Source organism: Vicia villosa, linkage group LG1, assembly GCF_029867415.1.
Source record: "Vicia villosa cultivar HV-30 ecotype Madison, WI linkage group LG1, Vvil1.0, whole genome shotgun sequence".
Classification (NCBI taxonomy): domain Eukaryota; kingdom Viridiplantae; phylum Streptophyta; class Magnoliopsida; order Fabales; family Fabaceae; genus Vicia; species Vicia villosa.
The window spans coordinates 3,402,074-3,427,420 of NC_081180.1; the positions used below are offsets into that span (position 1 = coordinate 3,402,074).

General features: G+C 35.6%; 1 protein-coding gene across 2 annotated transcripts; it reads left to right on the forward strand.

Moving 5' to 3' along the window:
• The first annotated feature begins 20,592 nt into the window (after nucleotides 1–20,592).
• Nucleotides 20,593–23,080, forward strand: LOC131626746 (F-box protein CPR1-like). Of its 2 annotated transcripts, XM_058897593.1 has the most exons (3): nucleotides 20,593–21,862; nucleotides 22,522–22,602; nucleotides 22,777–23,080. In XM_058897593.1, exons 1-2 carry the CDS (start codon nucleotides 20,727–20,729, stop codon nucleotides 22,559–22,561), a joined length of 1,176 nt encoding a protein of 391 aa, XP_058753576.1. In that variant the 5' UTR covers nucleotides 20,593–20,726; the 3' UTR covers nucleotides 22,562–22,602; nucleotides 22,777–23,080. The 2 variants fall into 2 exon arrangements, with proteins under 2 accessions (XP_058753576.1, XP_058753567.1); XM_058897584.1 differs by having other exon boundaries at nucleotides 20,594–21,862; nucleotides 22,522–23,080.
• Nucleotides 23,081–25,347: the final 2,267 nt, after the last annotated feature.

The following is a 25,347-nucleotide window of genomic DNA, read 5'->3' on the forward strand; positions in this document are numbered from 1 at the left end:
GGAGTTAGCTCCCTGATAAGTTCCAATCTTAGCAGATCAAGACCATTGAAGACATGACCTTGAATGACTCCAAAGAATTTGGACGTTCCAATAGTCCTTAGAGAGTCCATCAAATTACTTTCTATCAGAATGTCTGAAATCATTCTGGCGAAGGGAATAGCATTTCTTGGAAGATGAGGATACTTCTCACGTTCTTCATCTCTTGACTCTTCAATAGCCATTTTCAGATTCTGAAAGAGAATGTTGGAGATGTTGAGTTCAATTCTTCTTCCAATGCAGAAAAGAGTATATTTGTGATCAGGACTAATGTAAGAGGAGGAGAACGATCTTCTTCTGTGATGGAGAGAACCCAGAATAATCTCAGCCCAAACTTGATAGAACGCCCTCAATGTACCAGTTTTATGAGATTCAATACCCGTAGCATACGATATTTGTCTTTCAACCTGTAGCCAACTAACTCTGGCATGAAGAGGACCAGTGCATCCTTCTTCATCATCCAAGTTGTACAACTTCCTGATCAACTTCTCAGTTATCACAACTTCATGCCCTAACACAAAGGAGATGATTGCAGTTGGACTAACCGTTGCATGAGCCCAGAAATCTTTCACAAGAGCCGGATAAATTGGTCTAACCAATCTATCAAGGTAGTTTGACCACCCTTGTGCCAATATCTTTGCATCAGGTTTAAAACCATGTGCTTTCAGATTCTCAAAATCCACCAAAGACTCACAAAGAACTTCCATTTCTAATATAGGAATGGAACAGGTCTTCAATGGAGCAAAACCATGCTTGCTAAAACCCAGTTGAGTGGAAGACATTTCTGCTTGGTTTGAAGAGTTTGATGAAGGATTCATGATGAGATGCTAAGTTGCAGACACAAGCTATGGTTTATGTGATGAATGCAAAAAGTGAGGGACGAATGAAGAGAGAGTGAAAAAGATGAAATGAAGATGAAGAGAGGTATTTAAAAGATTGAATAAAAGAAAATAATAAATGCAATATGGTTTAAATGAAATATTTACAGAAAAACATGACATCAATTTGCATTTAATGAGATATGACGTTAGGAGAGATAAAGTGACAAACTGAAATGATTTGCACAGTTACCTAGGGCGGCGTCTCCTCAATTGCACGCATGCTTGACCAAAAATAGTGAACACGTGTTCATTTTCTGGAAAGACTGGTGACAGCTGTTTTGCTATAAAAGAGATTCCGAATAAACTTAGATAATGAAACGTTAGTAATAACAGAATCAGAACTTCTAATTGATCATAATCAGAACTTCTTATAAAAACATAATCCCAACACATTTCAGAGTATAACCATACATAAGATCTTCTCATCTTCTCGTTCTGGGCATAAATCCATACTGATATTCTTCAGAATGAACTTAAACCTATCTTCAGCAAGGGGTTTTGTAAAGATATCAGCCCATTGATGGTCTGTATCCACAAAGTTTAAAGAGAGAACACCCTTCTGAACATAGTCCCTAATGAAATGATGTTTAATCTCAATATGTTTAGCTTTGGAATGTAAGATAGGATTCTTAGATAAACATATGGAAGAAGTATTATCACATAAGATAGGAATGTTACTCTCATATATTTGATAATCTTCTAGCTGACACTTCATCCAGAGCATTTGTGTGCTACAACCAGCAGCAGCAACATATTCTGCTTCTGTTGTTGAGAGGGCAATGGTAGCTTGCTTCTTGCTGTACCAGGAGATCAGATGACTTCCTAGAAATTGACAACTTCCAGAAGTACTCTTCCTTTCAATTCTATCTCCAGCATAGTCAGCATCACAAAATCCTACTAAGTTGTATTCTTTAGATCTTCTGTAGACTAAACCAACATTATTAGTACCTTTCAGATACCTCAGAATTCTCTTAACAGCAGTTAAGTGAGATTCTCTAGGATCTGATTGGAATCTAGCGCACAAACAAACACTGAATAGAATGTCAGGTCTAGAAGCAGTTAAATATATAAGAGATCCAATCATACCTCTGTACAACTTCTGATCTACCTTGTTACTTAGCTCATCCTTACCTAGAACACACGTTGGATGCATAGGAGTTTTGGCTTCTTTGCTTTCAGAAAGATTAAACTTCTTCAGAAGTTCTTTCACATACTTCGTTTGATGAACATAAGTTCCATCAGAAGTTTGATTGATTTGAATCCCAAGAAAATACTTGAGTTCACCCATCATACTCATTTCAAATTCAGCCTGCATAGACTTAGCAAACTCATTTCCAAGTGAAGCATTAGATGTTCCAAAAATAATATCATCAACATAAATTTGACAAATTAAAATGTCCTTCTTAGATGTTTTACAGAAGAGAGTCGTATCCACTTGTCCTCTAGTGAAACCATTGTCCAGAAGGAAAGAACTTAATCTCTCATACCAAGCTCTAGGAGCTTGCTTCAATCCATACAATGACTTCTTAAGTTTGAAAACATGTTCTGGAGACTTAGAGTCTTCAAAACCAGGAGGTTGGTGGACATAGACTTCCTCATCTATATAGCCATTTAAGAAGGCACTCTTAACATTCATCTGATATAGAGTGATGTTATGTTGAGTGGCAAAAGAAATTAATAAGCGAATAGATTCTAACCTGGCCACTGGTGCAAAGGTTTCTGTATAGTCAATTCCTTCTTGCTGACTATAACCCTGAGCCACCAGTCTGGCTTTGTTTCTTACCACTTCTCCTTTCTCACTAAGCTTGTTTCTGAAAACCCACTTTGTACCAATGATGTTGAATCCTTTTGGTCTAGGAACCAAATCCCATACAGCATTCCTTGTAAACTGATTTAGTTCTTCTTGCATGGCAATTATCCAGTCTAGATCTTCTAGAGCTTGATCAACAGAAGTTGGCTCGATCAAAGAAACAAGACCTAATTGACATTCTGCATTGTTCTTAAGGAATGCTTTGGTTCTGATAGGATCATCTTTCTTTCCAAGAATCACATCTTCTGAGTGAGCTGAGGTGAGTCTAGAAGATCTTCTGACTGTTGGCTCTTCAGAAATTCTGATATTCTCTAAAGATGCAGCAACTTGATCTTATGATTCTTTGCTTCTGAGATTTTCAGCTTCTGAAACTTTGCTTCTGGGTTCTACAGCTTCTGATATATCAATATTTATATCTGCAAAATTCTCAAACTGGTTTGGCTTTTCAAGACAAAGCTTATCATCAAATCTGATATTGATTGATTCTTCTAAAACCAATGTTTCGGTATTGTATACTCTGTAGCCTTTAGAGCGTTCAGAATATCCAAGAAGGAAACATTTTTGTGCCTTAGAATCAAACTTACCGAGATGATCTTTAGTATTCAGAATAAAACAAACACATCCAAAAGGATGAAAATATGAAATGTTGGGCTTTCTGTTCTTCCACAATTCATAAGGAGTCTTATTTAGAATAGGTCTTATAGAGATTCTATTCTGAATATAACATGCAGTGTTTATTGCTTCTGCCCAGAAGTGCTTAGCCATATTGGTTTTATTGATCATGGTTCTGGCCATTTCTTGTAGAGTCCTATTCTTTCGCTCTACAACTCCATTTTGCTGTGGAGTTCTAGGGCAAGAGAAATCATGGGCAATACCATTTTCTTTGAAGAACTCCTCAAAGAATCTGTTCTTAAATTCACCACCATGATCACTTCTGACCTTTATGATTTTGCACTCCTTCTCAGATTGAATCTGAGTGCAGAATTCAAAGAACACTGAATGAGACTCATCCTTGTGTTTTAAGAACTTTACCCATGTCCAGCGGCTATAATCATCTACGATGACTAATCCATATTTCTTCCCTCTGACAGATGCTGTTTTGACTGGTCCAAACAGATCAATGTGCAGAAGTTCTAACGGCCTTGAGGAAGAGACAACATTCTTAGATTTGAATGCAGGTTTGGAGAACTTGCCCTTCTGACATGCTTCATAAAGAGCATCTGATTTGTATTTCAGATTTGGGAGTCCTCTGACCAGATTTAGTTTGTTAATCTGAGAAATCTTTCTCAAACTAGAATGTCCTAATCTTCTGTGCCAGACCCATTGCTCTTCAGAAACAGACATAAGGCAAGTCACCTTCTGCTTCTCAAGATCAGAAAGATCAATCTTATAAATGTTGTTCTTTCTCTTGCCTGTAAATAGGATTGAGCCATCCTTCTGACTCACAGCCTTGCAAGACTTTTGATTGAAGATTATGTCATAACCATTGTCACTTAATTGACTTATGGACAATAAGTTATGCGCTAATCCTTCTACAAGAAGTACATTAGTTATGGAAGGAGAGTTACCAATACTTATGGTTCCAGAGCCAATAATCTTGCCCTTCTGATCTCCTCCAAACTTGACTTCTCCACCAGATTTAAGCACCAGGTCTTGGAACATAGACCTTCTTCCCGTCATGTGTCACGAGCACCCAGAGTCCAGGTACCATGACATTTTGTGCTTTGTCTTCTTCGCTGCTAAGGATATCTGCAACAGAAATTATCTTCTCCTTAGGTACCCACAGTTTCTTGGGTCCTTTCTTGTTAGTTTTCCTCAAGTTCTGATTGAACTTGGGTTTAGCATGATAAGTAACAAGAGGAACAACATGATATTCTTTAGGTTTGGCAGCCTGATATTTTTTAGGTTGTGTCACATGCTTCTTGGTGTGTGAAGTGTTAAAACTTTTGGCATGTGAAGTGAGCCTAATATCATGTGAGTGGCCATATTTGAACTAATCATGCAATGGCTTGTATGTGATTTTCAAATCATCTACAGGTTCAAATTTACGTGGGATATCACCCTCATAGCCAACGCCAATCCTTTTGTTTCCAGAAACACCATATATCATAGAAGCAAGATGACTTCTGCCAATACTTCTAGATAGAAACTTTCTAAAGCTCGAGTCATATTCTTTCAGAATATGATTGAGGCTAGGAATGGATTTTTCTGATTCAGAAGGAGATCCAATGTCTTTGGATAATTTTAAAACTTTTTCCTTCAGTTCAGAGTTTTCCACTTCCAGCTTCTTAGTTTCAAATTCAAATATCTTTTTCAGCATTTTGTATTTGATACTAAGATGAGCCTTGAGTTCCAGAAGTTCAGTTAAACTGGAAACTAACTCTTCTCTAGATAGTTCAGAAAATACCTCTTCAGAATCTAATTCTGATGATCTGTCATCCATTGTGGCCATCAGTGCAAGGTTTGCCTGCTCGCATTCAGATTCTGATTCTGATTCTGATTCTGATTCTGAATCATCCCATGTTGCCATAAGATCTTTCTTCTTATGAAACTTCTTCTTGGGATTCTCCTTCTGAAGTTTTGGACATTCATTCTTAAAGTGTCCAGGCTCATTGCATTCATAGCAGATGACCTTCTTCTTGTCAGATCTTCTGCCTCCAGAAGATTCTCCTCTTTCAGGCTTCTTTGAACTTCTGAAGCTCTTGAAATTCCTTTGCTTGCTCTTCCAGAGTTGGTTTACCCTTCTGGAGATCATGGACAGTTCATCTTCTTCTTCTGATTCTGATTCTTCAGAATCTACTTCTTCAGCCTGAAAAGCGTTAGTGCATTTTTTATAATTAGATTTTAATGCAATAGACTTACCTTTCTTCTGAGGTTCATTAGCATCCAGCTCAATTTCATGACTCCTCAGAGCACTGATCAATTCTTCAAGAGAGACTTCATTCAGATTCTTGGCAATTTTGAAAGCAGTCACCATAGGACCCCATCTTCTTGGCAAGCTTCTGATGATCTTCTTGACATGATCAGCCCTTGTGTATCCCTTGTCAAGAACTCTCAATCCAGCAGTTAGCGTTTGAAATCTTGAGAACATCTTCTCAATATTTTCATCATCCTCCATCTTGAAGGCTTCATATTTTTGGATCAAGGCAAGAGCTTTAGTGTCCTTGACTTGGGCATTTCCTTCATGGGTCATTTTCAATGACTCATATATGTCATAGGCAGTTTCCCTGTTAGATATCTTCTCATATTCAGCATGAGAGATAGCATTCAACAAAGGGGTGTATTGGAAAAAGCAAATTTCACATATCAATAATTGAAAAGAAATTTTAGCGGTTCTATTATATTTTACTTGAATAAGTCCTAATCAAATTTGACTTGAATAATTCCTAGTCTTTGGGATATTTTCTGATAACTATTATCATGTAACTAGTGACCTTGTTTTTCTCTATTATAGTTAGGTTTGTAAAGGCTATTTAAGCCTCAAATTAATACAATAAAGAATAAGCCATTTCTCTTCCAGTTTATCATATTTCATTCTTAACATTATGGTATTTAGTTCAGAGTATTAGAAATTATCAAAACAAAGCAGCAACCTTTAAAATATTTGCAACACGAAAAATGACAACAGAAGAAAATTTTGTGAAGCCAAACATTCCCCGCTTTAATGGTCACTATGATCTTTGGAGCATGTTGATGGAGAACTTCCTACAATTCAAGGAATTGTGGGGGTTGTTGAACACATTTATTCCTAACTGGCTTTCACGTCACATTCATAAACACACTTCATTTAGGTCATGATTTAATCCATACATTCATACCATTGTCACTCTTCAAAAATTGACAAGAAAAGGGCTCTACGGAGAAGATTTCTTGATTCAAAAGAGAGGATATGAAGTCTAATTGTATGGCATCATCTCCATTAAAGTTCTTCTGAAATCAGGGGTTCACTATATTTAGTTCAAGGCATAGATCAGAGGATACAATTTTCATATTCATATGGCCTCCCTAAATAAGGGTTTGACCAAAGTCAACGCAGTTGACTTTTTGGGTCAATATTTAATCAAGAGCTGATTATATGGGGTGAGATGGCATGGGGCTCATGTGGAAGTATTTAGTTGATTTTTATCGGTTGATGATTGATTGAAGTAGGATCAGAGATTGATTAATCAAAAAAATTCATTTGGGGCTGAAAAGTCAAAATGTTAACTCTCGGAGATTTTGGTCAAAATCAGGTCAACTTTCATAAATTATTGACTTTTGGTGGAAAATTGGTCAAAGAAGTCAACAAAAATAAATAAAATCAAAGAATTATCAAAATTGCCAAAAAATTGATGGTAGTTGAAATGTGAAGCTACCAAAAATGGAAAGTTTATACTTAGAAATAATAGGAGATTTTAGAATGGCTGGCTAGCTGACTTTAGGTCCAAATTACACGTGGATTAAGGCCTCGTTTCAAAACAAGTTCAAGAGCAAAAAATTTCAGTTCATGGCCCTCTACAACTTTGTAGTTGAAGTTTTATTTTGTTGAAATCTAGATTAAAAGATATGGAGCTATGAACTTGGAAGATTAACACTGAATACAAGACAATTTGCCTGACAGATCTCTGGGCACACGCGAGCAATTGATCAAACAGCTAGCATGCCATCTTTGAAGCAATTTTCAAAGAGCTACAAGCATACTTTCAATCCAACTCAAACATCAAAGTACCCCCCCTCCACGCCCTCTATCTAATGGCCAATGAATCATGAGAATTGATGGCTCAAAGTCATGCCCCAGCAAGTTTGCGTTTTGACAAAGGTATTAACCAGAGATGGGCTGCACGTGACATAATGATACACCCACATGTTTGTGGCTATTTTTTTCATGCTTCGAAGCCTCGTTCCAAAGACTTCCAAACATGAAAACTACTCTATTTTAGGCCCTCTTTAGGATGAGCACAAGTTTGAGTCGATTGGTAGCCCATGCTTGAAGTTATAAGCCCTCAAAGTGAGCTGCATGAGTGGTTATTGGCGCAAGGCATCAAGCCATTTGTTGTAGCATGTGAATGCCCTTCAGTCACCGCCACTTTCCTCATATAGCCATACACAAAGCTGAATTATGAAAGCTCACCAAGGATTTACCATAAGGATACAACTTGTTCATATGGTTTAGAGAAAAATGATCCATTACACTTGCACTCACCATAACACTATCATGAGCTCGCACTATAAGAACCGAAACTTTTCATAATCAAAGACAGGTTTTTCATTCTTTATTTTTTCCCAGTTTCAAATTCTCATTATCTCTCTTCACTCTCTATCTCTACGAAAGGTTTGTTACATCTCCATAACAACCTTCATCTTCATCTTCAACCGCTACTACATCACCATTATCTTTAACCACCAATGGAATATCATCGAAATATAATCACCAAAATCAAGTTCTAAGAAGAAGATTCGGTTTCCACTCCTATATCAAGTTCCAAATATCTTTGAGTTTATTTCTCAAAGATTGGAGTGAGCTTCAAGCATCAATACCATCATCTTCAAAACATGTGCATTAAAGGAAGCGGCGTGGAGTTTTCTTAAATTTTCGATAAGAATCTTTCAGGTGAGTTTCTTTGATCCCTTGCATTGTAGTAGCATGTATGGGTCTGTGTTAGAAAGCATAGGATAAGAATTTCTTTTGGATTGATGCGATATTACCGCCGTTCTATAGCTTAGTGTATTTTGAGTTAAGTTTGGGTGAAAGTTTGGTGACATGAAATGTAAATAGCATGCAAAGTAAGTAAAGACAATAAAATAGGGTTTGAAAACGATTTGAGAAAACTGTGTCAAGATTAGTGTTCGTTAGTTTGCTTCATATGTACTCTAATGATCATATATATGAACCTATTAATGATTAATACAACCACGTATCCTCTCGATACCGTTTATCTCTAAGGCAATATCATGATTATTATCATATTAACCGTCAGATGATCTCTCATGCCGACAATCAACGTAATAATCTTAAAAGCTTGATACAAGTGATTATCAACTCACAAATCTATCTCTAGAGTTTGTTTATTGATAGATGAATATCTTTTAGGTCTAGCTTTGAAACATATATCTCAATAGTGATCCAAAACAACAAATAAAACATAAATAACAAGATATTCACCATATTTTAATCATCAACCAAGTTCATAAATAAAAGATCAAAGAAAATACATATTTACAAACTAACTACCTCTAATCTTGACACACGATGAAACTTAGCTCTCCATAGCCATGGAAGCTTCAACAACAAGCAACAAACCAAGATTTAGTGGCATCAAACTCAAGAAGAATGAAGAAAGATGCTTGGAAATCTTGATTTTATCTTTTTGAAATGGTTTTTCTCTCCTCTTCTCTTGCCCTAGCTTTTTCTCTAAAGTTGTGTTATGATAAAAGTTAAGTGAACCACCCAAAATATCAAGTTTAAGTGGCTAAGCACAAGAGATGGAAAAGTAGGTCCACTAAGCGGGCTGGGTCCGCTAAGCGGAGGGGGTCCGCTAAGCGGACTCAAATTTGATGTTCGCCTCTGCCAAGCTCCGCTAGAGGTCCGCTGAGCGGACTTGATGACCAAAAGTTTCTGCCTGCCTCCGCTAGAGCTCCGCTGAGCGGACCTTCTGGTGTAATTCTCCTTCTTTTGGTCTTCCAACCTCCTTGCAAGCTTGTTCCAATCATTTCTTTTCATTCCAACTTGTCAAAAAATGCTAATACCTATAAAATACATTAACATAAGTGACTAAACTAACTTATATAAAAAATTAACAAAAAGTTATTTATTTACATCCTAATACATCAAAAGGAAATCAAACTTGGCACAAAATTCATATACAAAATATACACAAATGGTATTCTAACAGTCTGTAAGCTTCCATCATTGAGAAGTTGGGTTAGCACCGCCATGTATTCGATTGTGTGTTGCTTTTGTATGAAGATTGTTGTGATTCTTGGACTTGATTCGTTTTGAATGAAATGTTTGCTATTTGAATGTACTAATTGTGTGTTTAGGTTCTATGTTGAATAAGGTTTGATTTGACGTAAAAATCTTGCGTTTTCATGAGAGTCTTTCAAGTTAGGGTTTTAAATTTAGTTTCGATTAGGGCGATGGAGGGAGAGTTAGAGGAAATGGAGCTCGGATTTGGAATCAGGGCGAGATTTTGAGTCGGGTAGTGATAGCCTTTTTCATTTCTGGAAGTTTTCGCCTAGCTCCGCTGTGAGGACGGCCGGAGAAGACGATTGGAGCTCCGTCTCCAGTGTCTGTTCCGTTTTCTCTTTCTTTTCCGCTCTGTTACGCGTGGCCTCATGTTATTGGTTTCTTTCTCATTGTTAGTGCTTTTATTGGCTGATTGGCATCTATGTTTGGCTAAAACATAATAGCAGTAAAACATAATACAACTGTGAATCTTGCAAATATAAAAAGAACAAAACAAGTACAAGCAAGATGTTATATGGAATGTCATGACATCAACTCATGACATCGCGCCTACAGAACTGGAAGGAAGATTCAGTTTGTACTCAACAGATACAAGATATTCAAAGAATATTTTGTAATCCTATGTGGCGCAAATTTAAAGGTAAAAAGAATATTTGAAGAATCAAATCAGAAGATTGAAGATTCAGCAATTTCTAATTTAGGAGATAAATTAGGAAACTCATGATTAAAAGACCTTATTCGTAGCAGAATATTTCTGCATATTTGTAATAGCAAGGAGTGCTGCGATTTGTAAGCCCAAGTCCAATTGGGATCAGGTTATAAATAAGAATCTTTGTAACCTAGTTTCATATAGAAAACCTTGTTTAGTAACGATGTGGCAATTAGGGTTTCTATAGGTAAACCACCCAGGTTGTGGGATAGCTGCCATGTCCTTCTCGAAACTTGTAGGTAAGAGAAGTGATTGTCCTCACTCGAAACCTGTAGGTAAGAGTTGAGTATTGTGTTCTTGATCGAAGCTGTGAAGCAAGATCAAGTTATTATGCATTGTTAATTGTGTAAATAGCTGTTGTAGGGTTGTAACAGTTAGGTATCACTAGGGAGTGAGCAGAGGTTCTCTTGTCTTGGGTGGAGTTCTGAGATAAAGGTTGCATTGAGTAGTGACTAGGTAAACCAGAGGTTGTTTACATAAAGTAGTACTACTGATAGTGAAATCTTCTTCCTGGCTTGGTAGCCCCTAGAGTAGGTAGTTAGACCGAACTGCGTTAACAATTAATTGTGTTATTTATCTTCTGCATTGTTTATTCAGTTATGAATGTTATGACATCGTTTATAACATCAGGATCAAAGGTGTTAGCTGCTCCTGAACAGAACCATATAATTGTTTCAATCTGGTTATGTTTATTGAACGTGTGTGATCTCAGGTCTCATTGACTCCGGTTTAGGAGTAATTAATAAATGAGGGATCTTTCTATTTTGCCTCTGCTACATTAATAACAGATCAGATGTCTTGACATCGTGAATGACATCCGAGTCTGTCATACCAGAATTTCAATTGGTATCAGAGCAGGCATCCTGTCTGTTTCTGGATGAGATCCATGAGGGATATATTCTGGTTGTGATAAAGGTAGAAGATTGTTTGAACAAAGAATGTTCATATTGTATGGTCCCTTGAAGTGAAGGATGGACCTATGTGATTAGACCAACCTGACCTAAGAGCTGTGATGCTAGAACAAGGAGCACTAAATCCAAAGACTTCATGCGGGAGTGAAGAACTTGAATTTCAGAACTAATTCGACCGGTATCTATGGACAGAGAAGAATCACATCAAAACCTTCATGCGGGAGTGAAGATATTGATAAGGTAACCTTTGTATGTATATGAGTTTTTCAGGTCAGGATTTTGGTTAGGTCTAGTCTTTTGCTTGATGCAGAAGCAAGCATTGGGCAAGGTTGAGAAGGAATCAATATGTAGTTGTCATGCTTACTACTAACACTTAAAGTAAGCATTGTGTGAATTCTGTTGAGGTATGACTATTTTCCGCTGCATAGTCTCTGAGAAACCCTAGGGTTATGAAGGTTCAACAGAATGTATAACAGAAATTGACAGCTATAATTAAAGTGTCAAAGATACTTGAGAAATCTCTCAAGTCCACTCATAATGACATGGTTTATTAGAGCTGATGAATTTCAACTGATCAATGATATTCATAATTATCTGCAAATGTGTACCTTGAAAATTTCAAGGCTGAGTGTTCCTAGAAGGAGGAACAAATGTCCTACTATATGTCAGGACATTAAGAACTGGTATGCAGCTACCAGCTGAAGAACAGATGTTCTGGTGCTAAACTAATGTAGTGTGAGAACATTGGTTTGGAACCTACTCCTGGTCTTGAAAGGGGACATCTGACTAAGTTAATCAGGACACGATTAACATGTGCTCAGTGCTACTAAGAAAACTCATGAAGGTATTCCTTTCTGATCCTTTATGTTGTATTTAAGAAGAGCCTTTATCTAGGAGTTTCCTCTGATCAACGAAACCAGATAAGTATTCTTAACCATAGAACAGTTGTTGGAGCTGAATACTGTGTCTCTATCACAGTGAAATATGGTCAAGAATGTGTACTATCCTAGTTGTTATCCAGAAAGGGTAATTTGTTTGAAATCAAGGAAGTCAGATGAACCTGACTAAATTAGTGTCATGCTATAACTAAGCCTGTTCCAGAAACCTAGCCGAGGAATCTCCTCTATAGGTACAGACTATGGCATCCATCATCTCAAAATCAGAATAAAAGTCTAAAGAAAAGCTTATTGAGATGCTGGCTACTTTATCCCTTGATATGTCTGGATATTGTTGATAATTGGATTATTCTGTTATTACCGTGAGTGTTGTCAATTTAACATTAAAGATGTTAGCCAAGAACCATGAAGGATGATGTCATATCTGATGTTACAACATCATCTCAAGATGTTCAGTTCTTTTGTGTTTATTTGCCAAGAAAAGAAAGTATAAATGTGAAGAGGTAATTAGTCAGAATGACCTAGTGTGAGTAACAAATTCTACCTGAAAAGCTGGTAAGTACTTTGACGGGAGAGTTAGTACTTATTAGGTTTAGAACCTGGATGCTGGACTGAGAAGAAGTTCTTCTAGCCATGAGTTCTCAATTATCTTCACACATCAAAGAAGAAGGCAAAAGTGTCTCATGTAGCATACTGATTCTGTTAGATATCTTGATGGGAGTTGGATATTTGCAAAGTCTGTAAAAAACAAATCAGACGTATATATTGAAGATCAATTTATGGCTATAAAATCATAGTTTCTTCTATTTTAAGTTACAGAGTGTGGCAATATGAATCTTGTATAGCAAGCAAACTGAGGTTTCTAAAACTTAGAAACTGTGGCAAATTCCAAATGAAGGGAACTTCAAGAACGAACATCAAAGGTGTCCTAAAGTTGTATATCTCAGGGGGAGTAAAAGAGTATGAAAATCAGCAAAGACAATGTTGTCCTGCTTCTATCCATCTGCAAAGTCTTTCAAAGACTAATCTTGAAGCAAGAAGAACAAAGTCACACAAAAACCTCAGAACATAACTCAAGTCATGTTTATTCTCAAAGACCAGCAAAGAATATTCTTTGCATTATCATCTGACGACTTGAATTGATGGTGTGTATCACTTATTCTGATCTAGTGCATGATCCAACCTGTGCACAAGTCCACCTGGTGCAGTTCGTCCTCAAATAACATTTCTTGATAAAGATTTTGGTTAAAGTCCAGGTATGTTGTTTAAATTGCTCAGGATTATAAAGTCTTTTTGTTTTGTTTGAGTCTTGTTTGAGTCCCTCATGTTCTTCTTTCGGATATGAGAAGTGTCTAGAGTCTAGGTTATGATTGTCTATTTAAGTCAATCATAGGGTTAAGGGTAGTGTTCAGACGTTGCTAAGTCCGAGGTCATTCTTTACAATTGTTTAGTAAAGAATAAAGAGTCTTGTTTCGTGTTGAGAACACAAATTGCTTCTTGTGTTTCAAGTACTCTATAGAGAAGTGTTTTCTCTATGGATAGTCAGAGTTTGTTTGAGTTCAGATGAACTTGTGTCTTGAGAAGTGTCAACATCACAAAGTTCTTATTTCCTGGAAGAAGGACTGGTGTAATACGGTGAACTGACTTTTATATCGAAATGTCGGGGTTAAGCATGAGTCGCCACCGAATTTTATTTTATCCAAATATCAGAAAGGCTAAAAGAACAGAAAAAAAAAACCTTTTTTGAAGAAAACTGAGTTCGGGGGGTAATTTATGCAAAGGGAAGGTGTAAGGCACCCTTTGCATCCATGGTTATCCATGGGCTCTTAATTGCTTTGCTCTTTGATTTCAGAAATGTAGAAGAAGTGAATACGGACTTTAGCTCGTAAATGAGCGTAGCCATTTTGAAGGTTTATGAGAAAGAATAAGAAAAGGATTTTAGCCAGAGCAAGGCAATTAGGAGCAATTACCTTAATAATGTAGAAAATAGTTCTTTTAGCCTTTCAGGGTGAAAGGGTCTATCCATGCCATAAGAGGGCAGGAAGCCTTTCATTTGGAGGTTGAAGGGTCGTCGCAATATCGTTCGCCATAAGACTGTCCCATGCCATAAGAGGCAGGTAGTCTAAGGGAAGGATCAGAATAGCCTTTCGTAGGCAACCAGAGGATACCTCAACCTTTTTGTAGGCAACTTCGAGGGACGAGATCAAATTAGTGTATCGAAGGCAACATCATTAGGGTCTTATGACCTTTGTATTTATCGAGGCAACATGGCTGAGGTATCCTCGTATTCGAGGGACATGGCTATTCTGCAAAAAAACACAGGCAACAAGGCAACAGGCAGCAAAAGAGGTTACCCCAAAAGTGTGCGTGGGTGCAACAATCACGTGATTAATTCGATATATTATCTTATAATTAGTTATTCTAAATTGATTCAAGGCTTGCACTCCCTAAGATTACTAACCACAACAATTAATATTAACAGTAATAATAGCAATATGGGAAAGGGGAAAATGAAACCAGCGGGAGAAATAGAGCAATAGGTATGAACAAGTAATAATTTAAATGAGATCAAGGTTTAGGGTTACCGACTATTCGAGCTTTGGCGGTTGGCAAACCCTGAAAAGGTGGGAAAAATAAATAAAACGTAGGGGAGTGCATTATCAGCTCAAAAGTCAGATACGGTTAACCCTAATCAATAAAAAATAATAATAAAAGAAAAAAGGATAAAGGACACTTAGCTTAGATTGGTGAAGGTTGACGGACAAAGGTTTGCCTTGAGCATTGACTCTGATCATCTAAGAATTGATAGAAAATATAATAGGAAGAAGTAAGTGTAGAAGAACTTCATTGACGGCGGGAATTAAATCCTAAAAATAAATAAAAGGTAAAAGAAAATTTAAATAGGAAAAGGATAGAACTTAGCTTTTGTCTTGACGTGGCGCACAGTCGGGAGAAACCCTGTTGTTAACCCTGAAAAATGCACACAAAGAAATAAATATTCTCAGTGTATGGAATGATCGTCGTAAACCCTGATTAGGGCACAAGTTAACCATGGTTAATAGAATAAATAATCAATTCAATTAATTATTGATTTTTTAACCTAATTAATTAAATCGGTGAAAATAGGATGTCGATTAAATGTCCTAACCCTAATATATATTTTTAAATAATTAATAAAGGCGTTAACAATCAATTGAATAATTTAAATAAATTTAACCAATTTAAATAAAAAGACTAATACTAATAAATATTTTAAATTTAATATTTTTTATAAAAAAAAAGAAATTTAGAATAAAAATAATTTTGTTAAGAGAAAAAACTAAAAGGATTTTTTTAAAAACAATATATAAACAAATATATATAAAAAGAATAAATTGTGTAATTAAAAATAAAAAGGATTAAAGAACTCTTAGCTAGTAATCAAGCTAGTAATCAGGTGTGGGCGCCTCCTGAAGGTGTATCACAGGCATGCGCTTCCTGGGGTGCTAGATATGGCCTCGTATCGATCCAACGGTTAGGATTCGAGGACACACAACACTCGTGCGTTGACGTATAGTACTAGATCTGTAGCAAAATCTTACCAAAGAGGAAAATTAAAACAAATGTCTAGAAACGGATTCGAACCGGCGTTCGTATGCTTCCATTCTTTAAACCGTCTCCCTTTCCACCGAGCCAGTTTTACTTATTGTTAATAATACTAACATGACCTATAATATATTAATTCAAAGATTTAAATAGCACTTGCGCGCCCAGCCAGCTTCTTCTTCCTCGTTGGGGCTTTTATTTTGCTACGCACCAGCTATCATTTAGCTGCGAATGCATCCATAGCTAGTTCCTGCAAAATTGAAACTCACCAAATACGACATATAAATGTCAAAGAATCATACAGTTCAATTGCAAATTTCGTTCTGAGCGTCGTAGGGCCCTTAATTCGGTCCAATTTTGTCTCCATCCTTGGTTCCCAATTTAGAGCTTTGAAACCCTAGCCATGGCATACCTTTGTATGGGTACCTAAACTTCAATTAAACGGTACTAATAGCTTGCAAATGCCACGATGAACAAGCTTATGCAATCAATTCTCATTCATGATGAGCAAAATATCAAAATCGAAGATCAAGAAACACGAAAGCAAACCGTGTTCTATAGGTCACGATTCCGAATGCTTTGGGCCTTAATAATGATTGGGAGACGATTAGGGGTGTGCAAAATATCCAGTTTTGATGTCCAAATCCATAACCAAACCTAAACCACTTTTAAATATCCGGATATAATTGAATGGTTATTAACCGGTTTAGTTATTAATGGTTTGGTTATCCATTCATATAATCCGGATATAATTAAATGGTTATTAACCGGTTAAATTATTTTGGATTCGGTTATAATCCGGTTATTATCCAAATCCAAATATTTTAATTCTCAAAATATTGATTTTTTTTTAAAAAAAATATTTTCGGAAAAAATAATTTTTAAAACTGGATTTTTTTAAAAAACCGGTTATATAATCATAACCAAATTTATAACCGGTTTTATAACCAGTTTTGATTAAAATGTGGTTATGGTTATAAATACAAACCATTTAAATGGTTTTAAAATGGTTATGGTTGGTTTTTGAAAATAACCAACCATGCACACCCCTAGAGACGATCAAGAATTCCCCAGGAACGTGTCTGAACCTTCAAATGTTTCTGAATCTCCTCTAATCTCTCAAACCCGATTGGATATTTTAAGCTTTTGAACGTGATTCTTACGGCTGCCAGTCCTCCCTCTTGATCAGGTTTTATGGTGGCTTTATAGTGAAACGATTTAGGGCAAGAGAATTGATCCAAATATCTCTGATTTGTTAATTGAATCTCTGATTTGTAGCTTGATTGAAAGTTATTAAATTTGAAGCAAATCTTGCCCAATATTCTCTCCAATTCTTTGGCAACGAATTTTCAATTAAATACCCTACATATATTCTTAATATTTGATCACAAAATGAGCTTAGCACAAAATCATTGATCTTTCAATATTTATTTCAATTAAAATTGAATTTAAACTAATTAAATCCAAAAATAATTAAAATAAATAAAAGGAGAGCATGTGATTGGTCTTGGAAGTCGTGAATATGCTTAGGGTCTTGTTTCAAAACCAAATTTTAGGCCCATGAGTCCAAAACAACAAAATTCGACACTTTGCCTTTCAAGCATTCTCTCAAAATTGCCCAACTTTAGCAATCTATAATTCTATCAATAATGGTCGTATGAAGGTGTTCTAAGACTTTATGGAAAGCTCAAAGAGTCCTCTAAAATATACTTTTGGTTTCATCTCAATTGAGTCTACCATGTCCATATACAACTCTTTTCAAAAAGATGACTTTTTGTTGACTTTTATAAATACCTATAATGTTTTGGTCTATATCTCTCAAATGAAGCATTTTTAGACTAGGCATGTGAGAGACAAAATTGTAGAGAATTCAATTTCCTTCAAGATGAGCTTTGGTTGAAAAATTTCTGATGTTCCATGTAGGAGTTATGGATGGTCAAAGTTCAGTTGACTTTTCCCAATGAAAACCCTAATTTAGAAACTTTTGGAATTGTTGATTTCTGATCTTTCTTTGATGAACCATGATCAATTCTTGATCAAATGGTGAATGATACTTTAATATGAGGATCTTGACAAGAAATCAGGAGTTTTGACTGTACTTTGACCACAGTTGACTTTTAAGTTAACCTAGTCGACTGTTGACTTTCTGAACAATTGAGTGACCAATCCTTTGAGCTGAGACTTGATACTTGTTATAGAGGTAATATGGGGTATCATAGACCATGTGGGATACCTTGAAGCCTTTGGTTCAGTTATTTTCCTTCAGAGCAACAAAACCCTAATCCTTGCTTAGGAGAGGTGTCTTTGAACATTGTACCTTGATTTGAAATTGAACAAGAGAAATAGTATGGGCAAATTTTGGGGTATGACAACTGGGAATATACATTAGAAGTTTGAAAAAGCAACATTATTGTCTAAAGTGGCAGTTCAGGCATAATGTGGATTAGAATGGGCAGATTCTGATCTGGATGTAAGTAATGTGTTCTGGCAATACATAATTAATTTCATGATGAAGACTTCACTTGGTGAAGATAACTGTGAAGACAAAAGTTCTATGATCGGATCAACACAACTAAGGATAAAGGAGAATCTCTTCTGAAGAATGGACATATTAATCAATGTGTGAGATTGAAAAGCACCTTATCAAGAAGGACTTTGAATTTTCTTAAGCAGGCCATGATCCGATTCAAACATGGTAAGGTTATGCTCAACAAAGTTCAAGGAGTGGCAGTTCTGTTTGTTGAGATTGTGGCAACCTCTCTGTGTGAGCGTCTAGTATCAAGAGGTCATCAGTTGATCGTTTCTGAAGGAGACAAGTTAGGCAAATGACCTGTTGAAGAAAGAGATGAAACTTGTGGAGAATACTGGTAGTACAAATGTCAGACACAATGTTATGGCGTTATACTTCCTGTGTAAGTATTTATTGTGAGGAACAAATTTGCTATAGTGAGTGTGTTCAGCAGGATTGTTGAACAGAGGGTGCGACTCTTGAAGATATGAAGATGAGTCTTATATTTTCCATTCATCATTTCAAGCTTATTCCGTTGGGGAACCTCAGACTATCTCGGATAGGGGGAGTAACTTCTTTTGTCAAGAAAAGTTCTTGGTTAAAAATACTTTAACATCATGAAGAAAATGTGATACTTTTGTCAGTTATTTGTGAATGGTTCAAGCTAACCATGTGCAACTAGTAACCACGATTCCTTCTCAACACTAATCAGGTAGCTGTGTGTCTAACAGTCTCAAGGTGTTATGTACAACAGAAGTCTATGTCTATAACTAGTGAGTAAGTAGGGAGTCTGTTATTTGGTCCAAAAGATGCTCTGTCTTAATCTTTTACAGAATCTTGAGCTATGTGCTTAAAGGAAAGAAAAGTGACAATGTCTGACAGGATGTCATGACATGTTTAAAGACATTGAATCTTCTAAGTCAAACAAGGAAATCTGACTTGAAGTTTATCTACACATCAGTGGTCGGTGTAAAGTACAATCAATGACTATGCATGCATTGGTATTTCAAGATAACTTCTATCAGAAAAACAGTCAAAAATTGCTTTGGAAAGAGTAATTGCTTTTGGAACTGTTTCCTAATTAACCGTTTAACCATTGAACAAGACCAAAGACCGTCGTTATTTCCTATAATCTCTAATGGCTATATAATAGAGTCTCTGTAATACGGTGGGAGAACTGACTTTTTGAAATGTGCGGATAACAAGAATCGCCACCGACTTTTATTTTATCCAATATATATAGAAAGCCTAAAAGAACAGGAAAAGACCTTTTAAAAAGATTTTGAGTTCGGGGGGTAGGTTATACAAAGGGAAGGTGTAAGCACCCTTTATATCCATGGTTATCCATGAGCTCTTAATTGCTTAGCTCACTTTTATTTTCAAAATGTTTGAAGTGTGTGAATAAGAAAATGTTTGAATAAGCACTTTAGCTTGTAAATAAGCGTAGTCTTTTTAAATTTGATTTGAAAAGAAGTGGGAAAAGCATTTGAAATCTGAATTTTAATTGAGCAAGCAATTAAAAACAATTACCCTTAAGTTTAAAATTTCCGTTCTTTTAGCTTTAATGGGAAAAGGGCCATACCATAATGGGAAAGGGCTTTCGGAGGTTTATCTACGAAAGATTTTTTTATTTAACGTTGAATTGTTTCGTAGATGCATCTACGAAGCTTTTTTAAATGTTGTTTAAACGGTTCTATAAATATATCTACAGAACAATTCAACGTAAAATTAAAAAAAATACTTACGGAGATACACCTTTGAAAACAGGAAACAAACATGAAATTTCGTCATATGTCTAAAGCTAAAATTATTATAGGATAGATTGAAATATGTTATGATTTTTCCGTTACGAGTATATTAATGTATTTAATATATATATATATATATATATATATATATATATATATATATATATATATATATATATATATATATATATATATATATATATATATATATATATATATATATATATATATATGAACTATATTTAATATATCCACAAAAGACTCAATAAAACTCATAAAAATAATTATGATGTAATAGCATTACGATAAATATTCATAATATTATAAAAGTAATTAATGTAATATAAAGCTTATTAGATTTGAGTATAGATCCCCCATTTCTCCTATGGCTATGTGTGTACAATTTTAACCGTACATAAAAGATTTTCATTTTACTTTCATAAAAAAAAAAAAGATTTTCATTTTACGGAAAGTGATTTTGTCACAAAACTAAAATGACTGTTTACCTTTTGCAAATACCAACCACTCTGATTTTCTATCATAAAATAAGGAAAAAGATAAAGGATAATTCCGTAAAGTCATAGCTACAGTATGTGGTTGGGGAGTATTTTCTAGATTTCATCATCCAAAAAAACCCTAGCAACAAAGAAATCGAGACGACGAGAATCTCAAAGTAACCAACGGAAAATCCTCCGATGGCAGAACTTCCGTCGGAAGTAATCACCGAAATCCTCTCCCGCGTTCCGGCCAAACCTCTCCTCCGTCTCCGCACCATCTGCAAGTGGTGGCGCTCCCTCATCGACAGCACCGACTTCGTTTTCTTCCACCTAACCAAATCTCGACACTCCATCATCATTCTCCGGCAAAACTCTCGTCTCTTCGAACTCGATTTGAACTCCATGGATAGAGTCAAGGAACTCGATCATCCTCTCATGTGTTACAGTAACCGCATCAAGGTTTTAGGTTCCTGTAACGGCCTTCTCTGCATCTGCAACATCGCCGACGATATCGCTTTCTGGAATCCGTCAATCCGTAAGCATCGGATTATTCCATCGGAGCCGCTCATCCGTAAGGAAACCAAGGAAAACCACGCGATAACGACTTTACTGGCTGCTCGTGTTTACGGATTCGGTTACGATTCGTTTTCCGGCGAGTATAAATTGGTTAGCATTTCGTATTTTGTTGATCTTCATAATCGTAGCTTCGATTCGCATGTTAAGATTTATACTATGAGAACTGATGTTTGGAAAACCCTAACGAGTATGCCTTATGCTCTATGCTGTGCTAGAACCATGGGGGTTTATCTTTCCGGTGCGTTGCATTGGGTTGTAACTCGAGATCTTGAACCGGAGTCGCTCGATTTGATCGTGGCTTTTGATCTAAGGTTTGAGGTTTTTCGGGAAGTGAAGCTTCCAGGAAGTGTGGATGGGAAATTGGATATGGATGTGGCGGTGTTGAGAGGGATGCTTTGTATGGTTGAGAATAGAGGGAAAGATGGTTTTGATGTTTGGGTTATGAGAGAGTATGGATTAGGTGAATCGTGGTGTAAATTGTTTTCGGTGGAACAACCGCGTGATGTTAAGTTGATAAAATCGTTGAAGCCTTTGGGTTATTCGAAAAATGGGGATAAGGTTCTGTTTGAGCAAGATAGTAAGAAGCTATGTTGGTATAATCTTGCTAGTAAGGATTTGAGTTGGGTTAGAATTTCAGGAATGCCTAATAACATTGAAGGAACGGTTTGTATGGGAAGCCTTGTCCCACCTATTTTGCTGAGACGAAATGTTCAAAGCAAAAAACCGAAATCTGTGGACGAAAAGAATAAGAAGAAAAGGTAATAAAACAGTGCTGAATTTGAGAATTCCCTTTTTCTTTCATATGAAAGAAAGTTGTGTTTGTCTGAACTCTTAACTCAACTTGTTTTGTTTTTGTTATGTTTGTGTGACTGTCTCTTTTTGAGTTGACCTTGACTTGAACAAGTTGTTTCTAGTTCCCTTTGTAGGACAATTATTGAGAAAGAAAAGTAGTAGTAGTACTAGAAGGGCCCCATTTTTAAATTTTGATGGATGGATATTTAAGTTCTCATTTCTAGAATTAATTTTTCAAAGATGGAATGTGTATCTATGAAGCAAAGACACCGGTAACATGACACTGACAAGTCGAATCTAGTAATAATTTGGAAAAATGAATAAATTAAACATAATTACAAGTGCCGGTGTCGGTTTTGGACACACGAAACATTTTTTTAAAGGTGTTGGTGTTATAGAGATGTGTATTGTGAAGAATTAGGGTCAGATTCAGTTCCAGAGTTTCAAAATATTCATATTTTTTATTATAAAAAGATACTCAAATCTACTGAGATCTATGGCTTCTATTACTCTAAATTCCCATCTGAACCAGCTGGCTAATATTTTTATATTACAGTTTTTAAATAAATGGTCCTCAACTTTGTATGCTCTTTCCTGATTGTTATGCATCTTCGCTTTTTTACAGGGATGACTTCCTGTCCAAGGGATTCAAATTAACGCTGTAAGCGAGCACAATAAGAGAGAATAGTATACACAGCTGAAATCGGTAAACTAACAAATTCACGAGTTATATCTTGCTGACGAGTACTGAAACTCGCCTTTGCTTGTGGGGAAGAGTTGGAAGAATCAGTAACGAAAGCTCTTTCTTACTTGTTAATTGCTTATGACCTCTCTTTTCCTCCTCTGTACTGCCATGATTCTGCACCTTTTGTTTTCTCAGGATTGAACAGGAACCAAGGTGCTCGAGTTTGCACAACATTCATCATGACAATTACTGAAACATATGAAGGGTAAGTCCAGCTGTTTGTAGTAGGACTGCCTATACACCTCCTTCCCCATTCTATCGTTTTATTGTAATAAAATGTAATACTCCTCCTGATGTTGAAACTTTTAGCCTCTTGGGATGGTTGCTCTATGCATTTTGCTGTTTGCATTGCAATCACACTTGTACAGGTTGTTGTAATATGTAAACTCAAATACAGTTTTTTCGTTCTTCGATAAACTCAAATACAGTTTTACTTGAATGGTTTGTTTGTCAGAAGCAAGTTATTTCTGATTAAGGGGAAACACCGTTTTCGGTTGAGAAGATTCAGTTGGATAAACTTGGTACTCTGTTCTAGTATTCTGATTAGTTTCAGGAAGAAAACTATTAATAATGAGTAAAATATTGATATTGACTATGTCTGGGGTTGAATTGTATGAAGTGGAATGAACTAGAATACAAAATGATGAGATGAACTTCCAGCTGTACAACACAATTTTGTCAGATTATAATTGTAAATCTTCTTGTAAGTTGTAGTTGTTAAGACTTTGATATTACGGAAGTATCTGTCAATATTCTGAGCTGTAAAACCTGTATGACTCAGGTGAGTTTTTTTGGACTCCACTAGCTTAAATTTGAAAGAAAAGAAAAAGATAATTTTATTATTAATTCAAAACTGTTTACATTAGAATTACTTTTTTTTAGTCTGTATGAAATTCACATACAAAAACTGTGAGGTAAAAAATGGGTCTAATAATATTGGTATTTATTAGGGAAGTTATTCACATGGATGAAAAATTGCAAGTTCTATATGGTGCACAAGTGAGATAAATCGTGTCCCTGAAGCTAGATCTGGATTTTTCTTCATCTCCTTGTATGGTAATGTTTTGTTTCATGTATGCTGCAATAGCTTTCTTTTCTTCTCAGGCCCTTGGTTAAACTGATTTATGGTATATTCTATGGCTTTCAATGTTTATGGCTTTAAATGGCTCTAAATATTTCTTTTGATTCTACCGCAGCCAATTTGGTACAGTGTGTGATCTTTTCTCTGTTCTTAAACAATATGTCAACAATTAGAACCAACATCAAACGGATATTCATCATAATGCGGATGAGATATATTTTGTTGGGAAATCAAAAATGAATGGTGATACGATAAGGTGATATTCAATAAGGTGAGATCTTGAATAGGTAGAGCGAATTCCAGTACCGCACTAAAAGGTCTAAAATTCGATTCAATAAGGTGAGATCTTGAATCGGTAGACCGAATTCCTGTACAAATGAAAAGGTTTGAAGGAAAAAAAAAACCTTATGTTGGGAAAAGTATTCTTACACTATGAGTTGCTTTTTCCCTGCCTAATAATATTTGTTCATGGATATAGTGAGGTGAGAATATTTTAAATAATAAGATTCACTTGCTCAAGAAGAAGCATCGACATAGTTCTATGTCTGTGTGATTCAGAAGTTTGAAAACCTTTTAATTAAGCCTTATTGGCTAAAAAAGTTTGGAGACTCCGTACTAATTTTAATTTTTGGATGGGCAGATACCTCAAAGTTCTATAGTAATATTCTACTAAAGAAATTCTTGAGATGATCAATGAAATGACGAGGTATTGTTTTGTTGCAACGACCCTTATGCTTTCATACTATGTTTTGACTTTTGAGATGATCAATGAAATGACGAGATACTGTTTTGTTGCAACGACATTGTGCTTTCAGTGTAGTGAAGAGAGGATCACGTGCAATACTACATTTTATCGCATTGTTTTAAAAACTGGACTGGTCATCAAATCGGTGAGACTACTGGGTTACTGGTTTATTGGTTGAATTACTGGGTTAGTGGTCGAACCGCATGACTAAATCGGATTAAATCGAATAACTCGGTTAAATAATCTCGTCTCTATTGCACTACTATATATTTATTAAATCAGTTGAATTAGATGACTTAGTCTCTAAAAAAAATATTAAAAATCTACAAAATTTTAAAATATCATAATTTCACATGTTGATTCTTTAGATTCAAATTCTAAATATAATAATCACTCACAACAAAATAATACAAAATATACAAAATAATACAAAATATAAATTTAAATAAATTTTTTTAACCTAGGTCTAGTTACAAACAGAAAAAAAGTTGTTTTAAATAAGGTTTTAATTATATTGGGTTAATTGCAACTTTGATCGCCCTATTTTGCATTTCTCCATTTTAAAAATAACTATGTTAGTCCCTTTTTTAAGTGCTTTGTGCAATTTCGTCTCTCTATTTTGTTTTTTTCTGCAATTTTTGCCCTCTTTTTGTCCCATTTTCAACCGAAAACTCAAAAGAGGACTAAAATAGTAGTTTTTAAAATGAAGGGATCTAAATTAAAAAAAAAATAAATAAATAAGGGACCAAAGTTGCAGTCAAGGCAATTATATTTTATTTTTATTTTTTTATTAAAAAATCATGAAAATGACGCAGTTTTGTGCCAAAAAAAGAGAGCGTGCATTTAAACCGTCGGTTCACCGATTTTTTTCAACTTTGAC

Coding starts and splice junctions, on each gene's coding strand:
- LOC131626746 (XM_058897593.1), top strand. CDS start 20,727: ATGGCAGAACTTCCGTCGGAAGTAATCACCGAAATCCTCTCCCGCGTT. Junction 21,863..22,521: donor GAAAAGAATAAGAAGAAAAG/GTAATAAAACAG, acceptor GCTTTTTTACAG/GGATGACTTCCTGTCCAAGG.